At 35.0% G+C, this 14,017-nt stretch overlaps 2 protein-coding genes across 3 annotated transcripts in view; one reads left to right on the top strand and one right to left on the bottom strand.

The window, feature by feature from the left end:
- The window catches only part of LOC126751339 (E3 ubiquitin-protein ligase RNF181 homolog), a 76,275-nt gene extending 66,592 nt beyond the window's left edge, over nucleotides 1-9,683 (bottom strand). Inside the window, exon 1 of the mRNA XM_050461529.1 lies at nucleotides 9,074-9,683. The gene's annotated coding sequence lies outside the window, so the exon portion shown is untranslated. The remainder of the gene's footprint in view (nucleotides 1-9,073) is intronic.
- Nucleotides 9,684-10,665: 982 nt separating this feature from the next.
- Nucleotides 10,666-13,455, top strand: LOC126751331 (zinc finger protein 484). 2 transcript variants are annotated; one of them, XM_050461518.1, is made up of 5 exons: nucleotides 10,666-11,933; nucleotides 12,001-12,109; nucleotides 12,179-12,326; nucleotides 12,445-13,041; nucleotides 13,121-13,455. In XM_050461518.1, the coding sequence occupies exons 1-5, from the start codon at nucleotides 11,916-11,918 to the stop codon at nucleotides 13,272-13,274; spliced, it is 1,026 nt and encodes a 341-aa protein (XP_050317475.1). In that variant the 5' UTR covers nucleotides 10,666-11,915; the 3' UTR covers nucleotides 13,275-13,455. The 2 variants fall into 2 exon arrangements, with proteins under 2 accessions (XP_050317475.1, XP_050317474.1); XM_050461517.1 differs by having other exon boundaries at nucleotides 11,998-12,109.
- Nucleotides 13,456-14,017: the final 562 nt, after the last annotated feature.

Raw genomic sequence — 14,017 nt, 5'->3', positions numbered from 1 at the left:
ATCTAGAAGCTGAGAAATTAAAGGTTACCACTTTCTTTATCTTTTGCTTTTTAAAAATGGGTATGAAACATTTATAAGATTGCTACGATAGAGAGAACATTTAAATGGGATACACTCAGGATTGGTGCGGAATTTTAATTGGTACCTATTTTTGAGGATCGTGTCAGATTTAACAAGTGTGCGACTAGTACAATGTGCAATACTTATCAACGTAAAAACAAACAAATGTTACATATACTCAAGTGCCTGAACTCACATTATGTATGAGCAGTTGTTTATGGAAATTGAATTGTATGATGACCGTGCATGGTCGTGCTATTTTTAGTTGACGAGGTTTAATCAGTAAATTGACAAACCGAAATAAAAGCGTATTTGCATTTGCGCTCGCACTGCCATGCGTATGACAATAAGGAAAATAAAAGGCACCCAAATGTAAATCTCAGATATGATGGCACGGCTGGCTGGCAGTTGATGGCAATAGCTCCAATCTGCTTGAACTCGCTCAGCTTTTTTGTTGCTTTTTCCGCTTCAAACAGCGCTACATTGTCCGATAAAGATGAGGAAAACAAAAAAAATTGCTGGCGAAATTTATGCATGAGCCAATGCTTTGCGGAGGCAAAAGTTGAAGAATGCGAGACACAGGAAGGCAATTTTGTACTAAAAATAACCCACTGATTGCACAGTTTATTTATATAACAACAAAGGCACATTTAAGCTGTACGCATTTCAACGTGGTATATATGGTACTGTCCGAGAAGGGTGTGAAAATGACGCTTTCGAGAAACGGCTTTAAAACGCTTAAAAATGTGAAAAAGTCGTAAAGGCCGAATGACACTTATTAGAAAGCATTTAACTGTGCAACCACAAAAGTGGCGCGTCCCTCACGTGAGCGCCAATTGCATTATAAATGCTCACATGATGACGCTTTACAACACCGCCGAACTCGAAATAGCAGACTAATTGCATTTTATACTCGCCACTTTCGAGCCATAAAATCGCTTTGCAACCTCGACCTCGCCCTCGCCCAGTGCCTCGCGCTTAGTGCGCATAATAAGTAAATTTTTTATAGCGCTGTTAATGCGCTTTAAATCGCGCATAGTTAATTCGCGATTAACGGTAAAAAAATAGCGGTCGTGTGTGGAAATTTTTGTTGAAATTAGAATAAAGCATTTAACTTTTAATGACACAGCAAAGTTTAAGGTCAAATAATTTGAATGAGAAAAGTATAGCGTTTACAAAGAGATATGTCCGAGAAATAAGAGGCTTTGATTATTATAATGGGTTGTCAAAAAAGTCTTGCGGTATTTTTTATTGAATTTTTTTTTATTGAAATTGAAATGAATTTTTGATGACTCATGCCCAGCTCTTGATCGATGCTACGGCTGCTACTATACCGGTCTCTTTCAACCAATTCAGCGATTTTATCGCAATTTTCGACGACAGGCCTTCGGGAGCGTGGCGCATCTTCGACCACCTCTACACCAGAACGAAAACGTTGAAACTATCGTTGTGTGGTGGAAATGGAAACTTTATCGGGTCCATAAACTGCACACATATTATTGGCGGCTTGAGATGCATTTTTGTCTTTATCGTAGTAGTACTGTAAAATATGCCGTATTTTCTCTTTATTTTGCTCCATGTTTGCGACGCTATAACTCACGAACGACGTGAGCGCGTGAAATGAGCTTTCCAAAAAGGTATAGCATGACCCGATGCGACAAATAAAACTAGAACTACGCGCTTTCAGCGCCAACTAGCGAAAATACCGCAAGAAACCATGTGGATATCGACCTTCAAGTGTAATTTTTAAGGGGTACGAAGCGTATTCACGATGGAATAGTCTCAAAAGACCTTGTTTCTCTGAAGATGTGTGACGGGTGGCGAAGGATATTCCTTTTTATTGTTGATCGTACGTGTCCCCGTTAGTATGGTAAGGTTCAGATAAGTTATCATCAAGGTCATCCAACGGTAGGCCCAAGAAACGTGCTATTTCGGCGGGGTCGAACCATGGGGAGTAAGGTGTCAGATGTGTGGGGTTAGTTAGGCACACAAAGAGGTGGTTAGCGTCATGCGAGGATTCGTTGCACGTTGGACATACATACACATGTTTGATATGTCGGGGTCGATTCTGGCTAAGTTGGAGTTTAACCTGCTACAGTATCCAGAAAGATGCTGCGCAAGGGTCCACATATTCCTATTCATAAGGCTCGCTTCGCTCCGTGATATGGTTGTCAATAGGAAGAAATTAACTGAAGACAATAAATGCAATTCTATGTATCTTTAATTAAGCATGGTTGTATTGGCTTAAATCATGTGTAAAATACTTCGTAACTGTTGAGGGGCACAACTAGATTTGCCTAGTTGCAAAGAAATAAACGAAACAAAACAAGTAACAGGTTTTCAAAGATACCAAACTTGATTTAACAGCTGTTTTTGTTTTGGGCAAGTACCTAATATTTGTGCAATTAACTTTTTTACGTATTCATTCATTCACATTTTCAAAACTTTCAATATAATTGATAAATGATGATAAATAACTATATTATGAGGAAGCATAATCCATTCTTACCATTCACCAAAATTGGAGGTACAAGAAATTCACTTAGTATTAAATTACTCCATTAATGAGTTTTTAATTTTTACTTCGTCTGTTGGTTTCGTGTTTTTTTACAACGAAAATCATACAAAAATAATATTAACTTTTACTTTTTATAAGTATACTACTGTGAGCAAAAAATAGTAAGACTTTGTTCATAATTGTAAAATTCTTAATTTATTTTTCAAAATCTCTTGGCCACAATACACCTGTGCCAACGTGTTTTCCAATCCTCGAAACAGTTTTTAAAGTCAATTTGTGCGTAGTGGTTCACTTTTGATGTCTTTAATTGACCTTAAACGGTTACCCTGGAGCCGTCATTTGAGTTTGCCAGAAATCACACGGAGCTAAATCAGACGAATACGGTGGTTGGCACGATATTTTTGACCTGCTTTGAAGTGGTATTTTCGGATTGGGCTCACCTTTGCCACGATATTCCGATCGATTGATCGTCAGTTTCCGGCTCGTGTGCATAGATGCAAGACTCATCGCCAGCAATCATATGTTTTATGACATCCTGGTAGTCGGAAAGCATTGTTTCAGAGACGTTATTTCGACGAATGGGTTTTCGCACGAAAAAGTCTTACTATTTATTGCTTACAGTATAAAAGCTTTAGTATCTGGAATTTTGTTCAATCATTGGAACGAATTATAACTGGTAAAAATAATACAATTGTATTTGGATTAAACGTTAGGTTTTTAGTACGACCCCAAATACTATACAACTTTTTGTTCGATAACTTATTGATATTTTGAAGAAAATTTTGTAATGTCGCTCTCTTACCTGTCGTACTTATAGGCAAAAAAAATAGGGACAAGCTGGGGCTAATTATCTCAGCATCCCCCTTCGCGGCAGAATTCTGGACTTCGAAGAAATAAGGGCGGAACATCTCCACCGATTTTGGTATATATTTTTGATTTGTCTATAGTTAACTGTTGTAATAATAATGGATTTCTTTTTACTATACCTACTATTTAAAACATAAACAATTAGAAAATTATTATAAAGGGGTTAACATGAAATTTACATGATATACAATTTGGAGTACTCGTTAGAAAGAGTAGAAATATTCTTCGATCCGACCAAACTTTTTTTTATTTAACTTTACTATTATTTATTGAATCTACCCTGCTTAAGAGCCTAACAATAAGTTTTCGAATCTTAAACTACTCACTTAATTTACACCCTACATGGGTGATTATTATTATTATTTTTTTTTTTTTTTGTTGTTTTAAACTGGGCCTAAGATATATTACGTCTGGGCTGGTAGGTCGTTTCTACGTAATCTTGTGCTCTTGTTCACACGCAATAACGATCTTGCTAGTTGGTTTGGGTGAACCGATAGTTTCAATGCATATTTCGCGCTTCGGTGCTCTATTTCAGTTCGTACGTCTGGAATTCTTAAGTCGCGTTGGATGTTCTCATTTCGGATATACCGGTGATTGTACGAAGAATTTTTGATTGCGCACGATGAAGAATTTCGATGTTGCTGCTACTCGCGTTGCCCCACAGCGCACACCCATAGGTCCAGATGGGTTTTAAAACTGTGTTGTATATTATGATTTTATACTCCAGACTCAGGGCTGAGCGAGAGTTAATAAGCCAGTGAAAAGAAGCTGCCTTTAACTTAAGGAAAGTCATTTTAGCCTCTATGTGGTTTCGCCAAGTGAGTCGCCTATCCAGATGGACCCCTAGGTAAATAACATGATTGCTTTGTGGTATTTGTACGTTATTCGGTGTCAAAGGCGAACAGCTACTTTTGTTAAGGGTAAATGTAACGTGCTTACATTTTTGCTCGTTAACCTTTATCCTCCAGTTTGCGAGCCAGTTGGCCGACCAAAGTTAAATCCTATTTTTATATAAAATTAAATACCGGACGTAATCTTCGAAATATTTTAAATATAGCTTTTCTTGATGGTATTATAAAACTAAAACCCCGATATTCGCAAGGTCTAAAAAACCGGAACTTGACTACATATATTTAACCTTCATGTTTGCGAGTCATTGGCAGCTATTGTATTAATCTCAGTTCGTAAAACCAAAAACATCCATAATTAGTTGTTGCAAATGTTTAGTGCAACTATTATCGACCTTGCATATGATAATATACTTCTAAAAAAATTGTTTTCCATACACATTAATAATAAGTTTAGCAAAGTAGTATTGAATATAATAACACATATCGGAAATACAAAAGTTTTGCGCAAATTTTCCTCCACAAACCACTTATGATCATTGACCTGAAAGTCAACGAGTAAACCATTAGGATAATTTTCGTCAACAAAAAAGAGGCAAACAACAAAGAAATTACATTAGCAAATTACTGTCGATAATTTCAGTAATTTTTCAATATCTTGACCCACTCACGGTCATGCATGGGGATACAGCTCTTGGTATTTGCTTGTATACATATGTACATGTGTACATACATATGGATGGGTGAGTGATTGTGTGTCAATTTATTGAACTTTGAAGGGTAGAAAGGACGTATGCACATGTTTGTTTTAGAGAGCCATACAGAAGCGAATATAAAACATATACACAATATACATATGTATGTATTTATAATATTATATGCAACAAATTTGTTTCAACCTGAAAGTGAATGTGATTGATATGTGGCACATGGTCTCTGCTGTCACATATGTACATACATACTTATGTATGACGTTAGCAGGGAATTCATAAATTAAATTGGCAAAACACATTGGCTTTCAAGGGCACACAAACACACAAAAAGGTCCACGGCAGCAAAAAAAAGAAGAAAAAAAAAAATAAGGCAGAAAAGGTGAGTTCACTTTCATAGCTGCTTTGGCAGGTGAATAGCCGCCTAAAAAATATTTCATTTATAATATTCATAATTATGCACAATGTTTCTTTACTTTGAAATTGGATATGTTAGTAATGTGCTCAAATATGCAAATTACGTGATTTCTTAGTTCTGTATTATATTCTCGGCAAAATTCCGTTTACTCATTTTCACACTCATATTTTTAAGGCATGTGCCGGAAAACCGCTGAGTCATTTTCAGTTTCTTTTTTTTTTGTTGTTTGTATGTTTTTTTCTGCGAACAACGCACACCACTTAACGTCAGTTCTACTAAATTCAAACGCGTTTTTCCTCATTTTCTCACAGTTTTATTAATAGACACGACATCTAGAAAATACCAGTCTAAATTTAGCATTTTTAATCAACCAATAATTGTACAAATTACTGCATGCTTACTCATCTTTGACGCTATTATGTTTTTGTTGTTGATTTTTTTTTAATAAGAACTCGCTGGGAAACTGTGGGCGGCAACAAGCCGCAACCGAAAAATTAGCTGTTACCCCATGCAAACTGCAGCAACAACAATTTGTATTATCAATAGCAAACGTTATTGTTGTTTTTTGTACTGTGAACTTCGTGGACATCGCGACCATCACCAGGGACACATCATCTATCTATGTACATGTGCACTATATAAAAAGACACTCACACACACACACACAAATGTGCCCAGCGGTAAATTAACCTTCGCACTGATTCTAATTGTGATTTGTGGGTGAATGCGAATGGCAATCGGCGTTTGGTGCATGGCGTATAGCGAAATTGTCTCGTTTCACTTAAAAGTCTACCTTGGGGAAACGACTCGAGAAATAAACAGCAACAAATTGTTGAAATTATTGTTACATAACATATTGCCAACAAGCTTCTACATGGCAACGAAAATGCGACAAACCGTAGATCCACTAAACGACAAATGAAATGATTAACAAATATGAATACATACATATGTATATGTACATACATACATACGTATTCAGATGTATGTCAAAAAAAGGAGGCGAAAACTAGAGGACTGCAGTTAAAAGATGCCCTGAAGGAAAAAGTAAGAACTTTCTAATTTGAAATCGGCATTGTTGATGAAAATTGGACCAAATTTTTTTGCAGATATTAGCGTATCCAGAAAACATTATCAACTATTATCAACGTTGAATGTCGAAGAACCCCTGACGCACGATTTCGTGAGCCAACAGACATAAATTGGTAGTTCATTTGAGCCACACTATATGATATAAACCACCTTCAAGTCAAATTAAGGTTATATAACGAAGGAAAAATATGTTTTATGAAGTTCTTTATCTTGATTTTGATCTGTCAGTAAGAATTGCAACTATAAATGTTCCGATGTAAACAATTTTTTTGTGAAGATATCCAAATTAGATAATTTTCCATACAAGAACTTAATTTAAATCGGTCGGGTTGTAGGTACTATGACAACTATTAGTTATAATGTATAGAAATGGACGATATGTTCGAATATTGCAGAGTTTTCTGTCGAAATTATGCACCTTTTTGTATGGCAGCTATGTCCTTAAGTACAAGACGGACTGAAGGGCAGGCTAATATCGGTATTCTGCTTGTCACAATTGTCTCATGTCTCTAATTGTCACAATCGTAATTTAGTGACTCTATTAGTCATGGACGACACACAACGGAAGGCCCTGGAAACGTGCTTACATACATACATATATTTGATATGTCAAGATCTATTCAGGGTAAGTAGCAGTTTAACCTGCTACAGTATTCAGAACGAAGCTGCGCAAGGGTCACTTTCGCTTCTCGCGGCAACTCGAGCTCTTCGTCTGCAATGGGTCGTGGGTGGTTTGACTCCGAGTACGCCATTCACTTATAGGTAGTCGGTCAAGATGTTAGTTGGATAGCAGGTCGCTTCGGGGTGTTACAAAGTTCGTGACGATCTCAGTTGAATAATATGTATAAGATCCTAAGGTGTCCTTTAGTTCAAACAAAAGGATTTTTTTTTTAATCCAAGAATGGCCTAAGCTTTGCCTCTTGATTTGTTGACACCATGTCATGAAATATGGTATTTAATTTATAAATTTTTGCTAATACCTAATATTTTAATTAATCCATAAAAGTTGTTTTTCTGGAGTTTCATAGTTTTTCTCAGAAAAAGTTTTTTTAGACATCCAGAGCTCAACTCCGTTTAAGCGAATATTTGACGAAGCAGTTTTTGTTTTTCTACAGGGATATTCTTTAAACTTTTATATAGGGTATACAAATGTAAGTATGTATATGTATGTATGTTGGGTTTGCATTTTCAATTTGTATGCAAATTTCTCCCAGTTTGTCACTTGTCTACTCATTCACTAATGAACTCGCAATTGTTGGACAAATATACATACATATGTACATGTAAAAAGTAAATACACAATAGTAATAATACTTGTAGATAATAAAACAATAGATATGAACAAAAAATTGCGTTGGAAATGAATGAAAATGTGCGAATGTAGAAAATAATGGTAATAATGGCGAAAAGTTACGGGAAATTGTTGCTCCTACACATTTACGCTTACTGCAAATTTATGGAGGAAGTGAATGGCTTGAAGTATGGGATTAATTGGTGTTTAATTGTGAAGCAACAAATGCATGAATGAAATGTTATCAGTCTAGGAATCAAAAAATTCAATTACAAAATAACATTGCAATTCTAAGTATCTATTGCTTGGAGATTTATTGACAAAAACTAACAACAAACTTACTAAATGCAATTGAATTCCAAAATTGCCTTATTCCAAAGTTCATAATTTTGGACATACTTATGTACATAAGTACGTATGATTGGAGTTGCAAGGTATTTATACACGTAAGTGTAATCGATATTGCAATATTGTCAACCTTTGATCTACCTCTACGAAAGTAGTGACTCATGTCGATTCGGTATTTGTATAGCTACCTTGTTAAGACACACAATATAGATTGACATACATACATACATACATAAAATATCAATACGTATTATGCAATGAAAAATAAATAAGAAAACACCAGATTTGCTTAAAAATATTTAACTAGTTATAAATCATTTCAAGTTAACATTTGAATTTATAACCAATCTACTACTCATTACTGTATTACTACAAGTTTGAAATTACCTTTGCGACAATACTTCACAGTAAGCCATATACTTATTTTAAATATTATATTATACATTTAAATAACGACAAATAAAAAAAAACTTAGTACGTTTAACTTATATACCGGTGTTTCCCTCAAAAATGCTCGGTCACGGTTTGTTGTTGCACCAGCATACACAGTACCTTTGCCAGCTTGACGTGTGTTCCAATTCCATTTTGGCTTTTATTATTTTGCCGCATATCACAAGTCGACAAGCCCTCTTGCCAACCGGAGGAACTCTGCCACATTACACACAAACTTGGGCAGCAAAGAAAGCAACAAAAACGCATGCCGGCACTTTTGCTTTATTAACTGCACAACGCTTCCGAGGGCGCAGCACACGGATCAAGGAAACATGGAAACAGTACAAATAAGTATGAAAAAACGAAACTTCCGTAGGCCTTATAAACTTGTTTATACAATATTCTTAAACGCATCGATTTTTCATATTTACAAATAACGTTTATTACATACAATACTTCATATTAAATACTATATTAAAAGTCACCAACCTGTCCCAAATTCTTTTTATAACCTTTAGCTGCTAGCAAAATGCAAATGCACCAATGTTTGCGGCTTCGTATAAAATCGATTGAAATCTAATTAGAACAGCTGCTGCGTTAAAGAAGCTCAGGTTAATTAGGAATTGATTTTCCGTCGATTCTATCCAGAATTCACACAGTTGTTAATGTATGTACATATGTTTGTGTATTTGCCACAATGTTGCACATAGGTTTAAGGTTTGCTTTCTTTCAACACGTTTATTGTTCACAAACGCCGAAATTTACTTATAAAATAATATGCGAAAACACACATAAAACATAGACGAGTAGTAGAGAATGATTCGCGTTTCTTTCTTGGTCGTGACCTGGCCTTTTTCTGTTGGTACTTTTTTGCTTGCCCTTTTAGTTACCGTTCACACAGTTTGCTACCGTTTTAACTCATACAATTTTCTGTTAAATAACTTTTCACAAATGCTTAATGCACAGATTATCAATATTATTGAAGTTATGCCTTTAAATTTCGCACGTAAAAAACTATTTGTAAAAACTGATGAATAAAATTCGCAGCAAACAACCGAACGTATAACCACAAAATTGTTCCAAAATCTCACAATGTTTTATGCTTTGTCGTGTTTCGCTTTGCATTCGTTCAGTTGTCAACGAATGGCGTTGCCACTTCTTTGTTGTTATATGGCAGATAGTTCTGCATAGTTGCACATTTTAGCAACTCTGAAAATATATTATTCATATTTATGTATGTACTTTGAGTAATGATTCAACTAATCGGAATTAACCTTTGGAACCGAGAATATCTTATGTATCCCCATGGATACTGGCACAGGTGTGTACTAAAGTTGCAAAATATATATGCATTAAAATATACTTGAATTAACGGTTGAATTAACTCATTCTCTATATCTCTTCTATATTTGTAATCATAAAATCTTAATTAAATATAATTTTTATTCCCAAATACCCTATAAAAATAAAAATTAGTCCCTAATACTAGATTAAAAAAAAACAATCTGATATACTTTTAAAATAAAATTTCAAATTTCTTTATAGTTAAGATTTTTTATAAGAAAATTTAAAATATATTTATAATTAAGATTTAATTTAATAATGAATTAATATGTTTTCTGTTTAGCAATTTTGAAATTCTTACTTAAAACTAACTTTTAAATTTTAAATCGCAAATACCGGATAGAAAAAAAATTAAAAAAAGGTATCCAAAGCTTATACCTATAATTAAGAAAAAAAAACAAATTATTTTAGAATTTCCATTTTTTCGCATTTGCGTACTTCGTGCTCTACCAATTTGGTTGGGTTTTGAAAAGGAAAAAAGTTACAAACAACTATTTTTGTGTTATTTATATAACTGTCTTATTTATATAATTGTCTTATTTATATAAAATTGCTGTATATTTTTTCTGTAAGACATATGAAAATCTTTACTTTTTTTATCTCCGTTCACATTTAAAAATTTTTTTCTTTTGTAGCCCAGTTTTAATTAAAAAATTTACATTTTCAATAAATTAATACCAAACATCTTGAGTTAAAAATTTTAATTTAAATTTTATTTTTTATAGTATATATGAAAAATTGAAAATTTAGTTTTAAAAACTAGTTTTTCACAATTTCAATTCACTCCACACCGGCTCCGTTTCCTTTGTTCACTTGCTTAGCTCTTTATGAAAAGTATGCTTAAATTAACGAATATTTACAATAATAAATTTCAAATTCACGTCATAGCAGATCACACGCACACTTTGCTTGGAACTTATTTTGTTTTGTTTCCACATCATTCCTAGTGAAAATATGAAATTTGAAATATTCGCGTGTGTCCAATTGGATTTCATGAACGAAAGCATTTCAAAATATACGGAAATAACTATTTAAGTAGAGGAAAATCGCCAAAAAAGTTGTTTGAAGAGCAAGTTGAAATTAACAAGTATTTTAGTGACCGTTTGAAAATATTTAGTTTATTTTACTACTTAAAGTGGATAGCAGTGTATTTTAAAATAGAATTTAATTTGTATAGCGAAAAGCCGTTTAATTTATTGAATGAACTACTGCAAGTTAGCGGTCGTCCTAAAGGATTGAGTTGAAGCGAGATTCTTCCTAAGGACAGATGTGAGAGAACACAGTATTTATTTCCAACTATGTTTATAAGCGAAGAAAAGGTGGCGGGGGTTTCAAAACCAGGCCTTAGAATTCTGACTTTTTGAAGAAAGATTTCTTTTTTTCTAGAGCCATTATTACTTTTATGGAGTTAAATGAAATACTTTGGGCCGGTTTCTCAAAGTCTAGTGAGCAGCCATCGGCCAGTTATGTTCTTGTTAAAAAAGGTTCTTTACCAAAGAAGTAGTCTTGGTTAATCCAAATTACGTTGTGATTTGTGCATAAATCCTTGCATATCAGCATTGAAGTGCATCAAGATTTTGAAAAAGCTTTAATAAGGGAAAAAGCTTAATCCCATATGAATGACAAACGATCAAAGAAGAGTAGGAATTTGACAATTGACGGAAATACATTTTGAGGTTAGAAAAAAATTTAAAAGGCTTGCTTCAAGATAAAACCATAACGGCAATAATAAACGAAAAAATAGTATAAAAAATAGCTTTTGTTGTCAGAAATGAAGAGGAATATTGCAGAAATAATTTTGCTGCTTCGTATTCGCCATGGGCAGACCAACTGACTGCTAATTTTCAGCAATCTCCTACTTCTTCCAATAAAATACGGTTATGTCCTTATTCATATCCTTTGGCTGAAAAACTACTTTACTTAATTTGAGACAACATTGCGGCTGAAAAGTTGCACAGCAATTTGTTTTTAACTCGCCTAGTTGGCCATGACTTTTTCACACAAGGTAAATATTTCTCAAGTAGCAAACAAAAAGTTTTCGAGAAAATTTCAAATTTATTTCTATTCAGCAGCGAGTGACGAAGGAACAAAAGTACATTTTTTCTAAAGCGAAGATGGTGCGCAGCATTTTCTCACAACGTTATAATTACGCCAGAATACGCGTTAACGAGGCGTTGGATGGTAAGCTAGTTCAAAGAGAGCAAAAACTATATAGTAAGGTTATTCCATTTAACAAACCCGCTGTCGCAGATGTCTTTCGGCGCATACCAATTTTTCCGAAAATCGCGAAGCTGCCGAAGCTGAAGCGCACCTACTACATTGCGACACCGAAGCCGATGGCCGAGAAGAAGAACAAGTTAAAGCCGAAACACAAGAAATTGCTGCCTTCCTCCGAATGGTAAGACACGATATAAACGCATTTCAATTAATTGTTTTTAGAAAACTTTTACTTTTTAACCTTTTTTACAAAATTAATTTTGCACTTCATTAAAAAAAAAATAAAAAACACTTCAAAGGTATGACAGTGATTTCATACCGATGACAACGCGCTATGAACTCGAAATAATTTTGGATACACCGCTTATGGAACGCCATTCGGGACACAACTCGAAAGGCACCTTCAGTCATGTCTATTGGAAGCCAGCCGAAGCGGATGAAACGCAAACAAATGCGCAGCTTACAGCAGCAGCCAACGCCAACGCCAGCAACGGTGAGTTGACGAGCAAAACTCAAGCTGACAAATCGCTATCGATTGCGCAACCGTTGGCAGCAGCAACAATAACAACCAGCAATTCACTTTCAGCGACAAATACTTCACCACAGTTTTCACATGGTTACAGTCTAAAAAAGGAGCCCACCGAGCAAGCACCACCGAAATTGTCTGATGCGCCTAAAAGTTTGGCGGCCACCAGAGAATCGCACGATTTCGAGTTTGCAGTGCCGGAGCTGAGCAAGCGTCGGCGCAATAAGCATCTGGAGAAGAGCTACGAATGTGAACAGTGCCACAAGAAGTTCGATCGTCCATGGGTGCTGCATGGTCACATGCGTCTGCATACCGGCGAGAAACCGTTCGTGTGCCCGGTGGAATCGTGCCAGAAGCGCTTCGCCGATCGGTAAGTACACAAAAAAAAAGCACAAAATATAGTAAGTTCTTCATCATTAAAATTTTCACTGTCTCATTCTTTCTTCCAGTTCGAATTTGCGCGCTCATCAGCGCACCAAAGGCCATCACAACTGGAGCTATCAGTGTCCGCAGTGCACCAAGGCGTTCAGCCAAGAGAACTATTTAAGTCGTCATAGTCTGGAGGCATGTCGTAAATTTTTAGCCTCGCATAGAAACGGTTGAGTTGCAACCAAGGTTGCATTTTGCTTCTATTAAATATAGTATTATTTGTGGTTACGTTGATTTTTTGTATAGTAGTACATACGTACTATATATAATAGAGATATGTGAATGTTTTATGAATTTTATATGATTTTTATTGAAATATATTGCATTACAGTTAAATTTTGGTGGTCTGTTCTAACTTTTTATAAATAAATTAAAATATTGGGGCATATTGCTGCAGAATTAGAATTGAATATCAAAATGAACCTATGTATGTATTAAATTTCATTCGGAAATCTCAAAAACTGACGAAGAAATGTTTATAATTCTTAAAAGATAAACTTAAAAATCGGTGACTCGAAACAGGTTGCAGATCCATATTCTCTTAGGCAAAGTTCTTCACAATGATCCGAAAAATATTTCCGGCATATGCGAGATATCTGTGTTTTGGCTTCCTGTACATCAACCCGTGTTAATGTACATACTCTCATGCTCAAAATAATAAGTACATTCCTTTCGCCCGCAATCGAGGTTAAATGTTCAATGCTTTGTGAAGTAAACGACGGCAAACATAGGTCAGTTTTATTAAATTAGTTATGGCAATTCTTTAAGATATTAAGAAATGTCGAATCCCTCATCCAATATTCTTCTTCTTTATAATACAGCTTACCCGGTTATAGCCTTTACAATAGCGCTCAGTCCTTCTTCCTTTTCGATGTATGGAAACAATTGGAGATTCTAAGTGTAGCCAGGTCCTTCTC

Source organism: Bactrocera neohumeralis, chromosome 2 (assembly GCF_024586455.1).
Source record: "Bactrocera neohumeralis isolate Rockhampton chromosome 2, APGP_CSIRO_Bneo_wtdbg2-racon-allhic-juicebox.fasta_v2, whole genome shotgun sequence".
NCBI lineage: Eukaryota > Metazoa > Arthropoda > Insecta > Diptera > Tephritidae > Bactrocera > Bactrocera neohumeralis.
The sequence above is the reverse complement of the archived record's forward strand: the minus strand, read 5'-3'. Positions and strand labels throughout refer to the sequence as shown.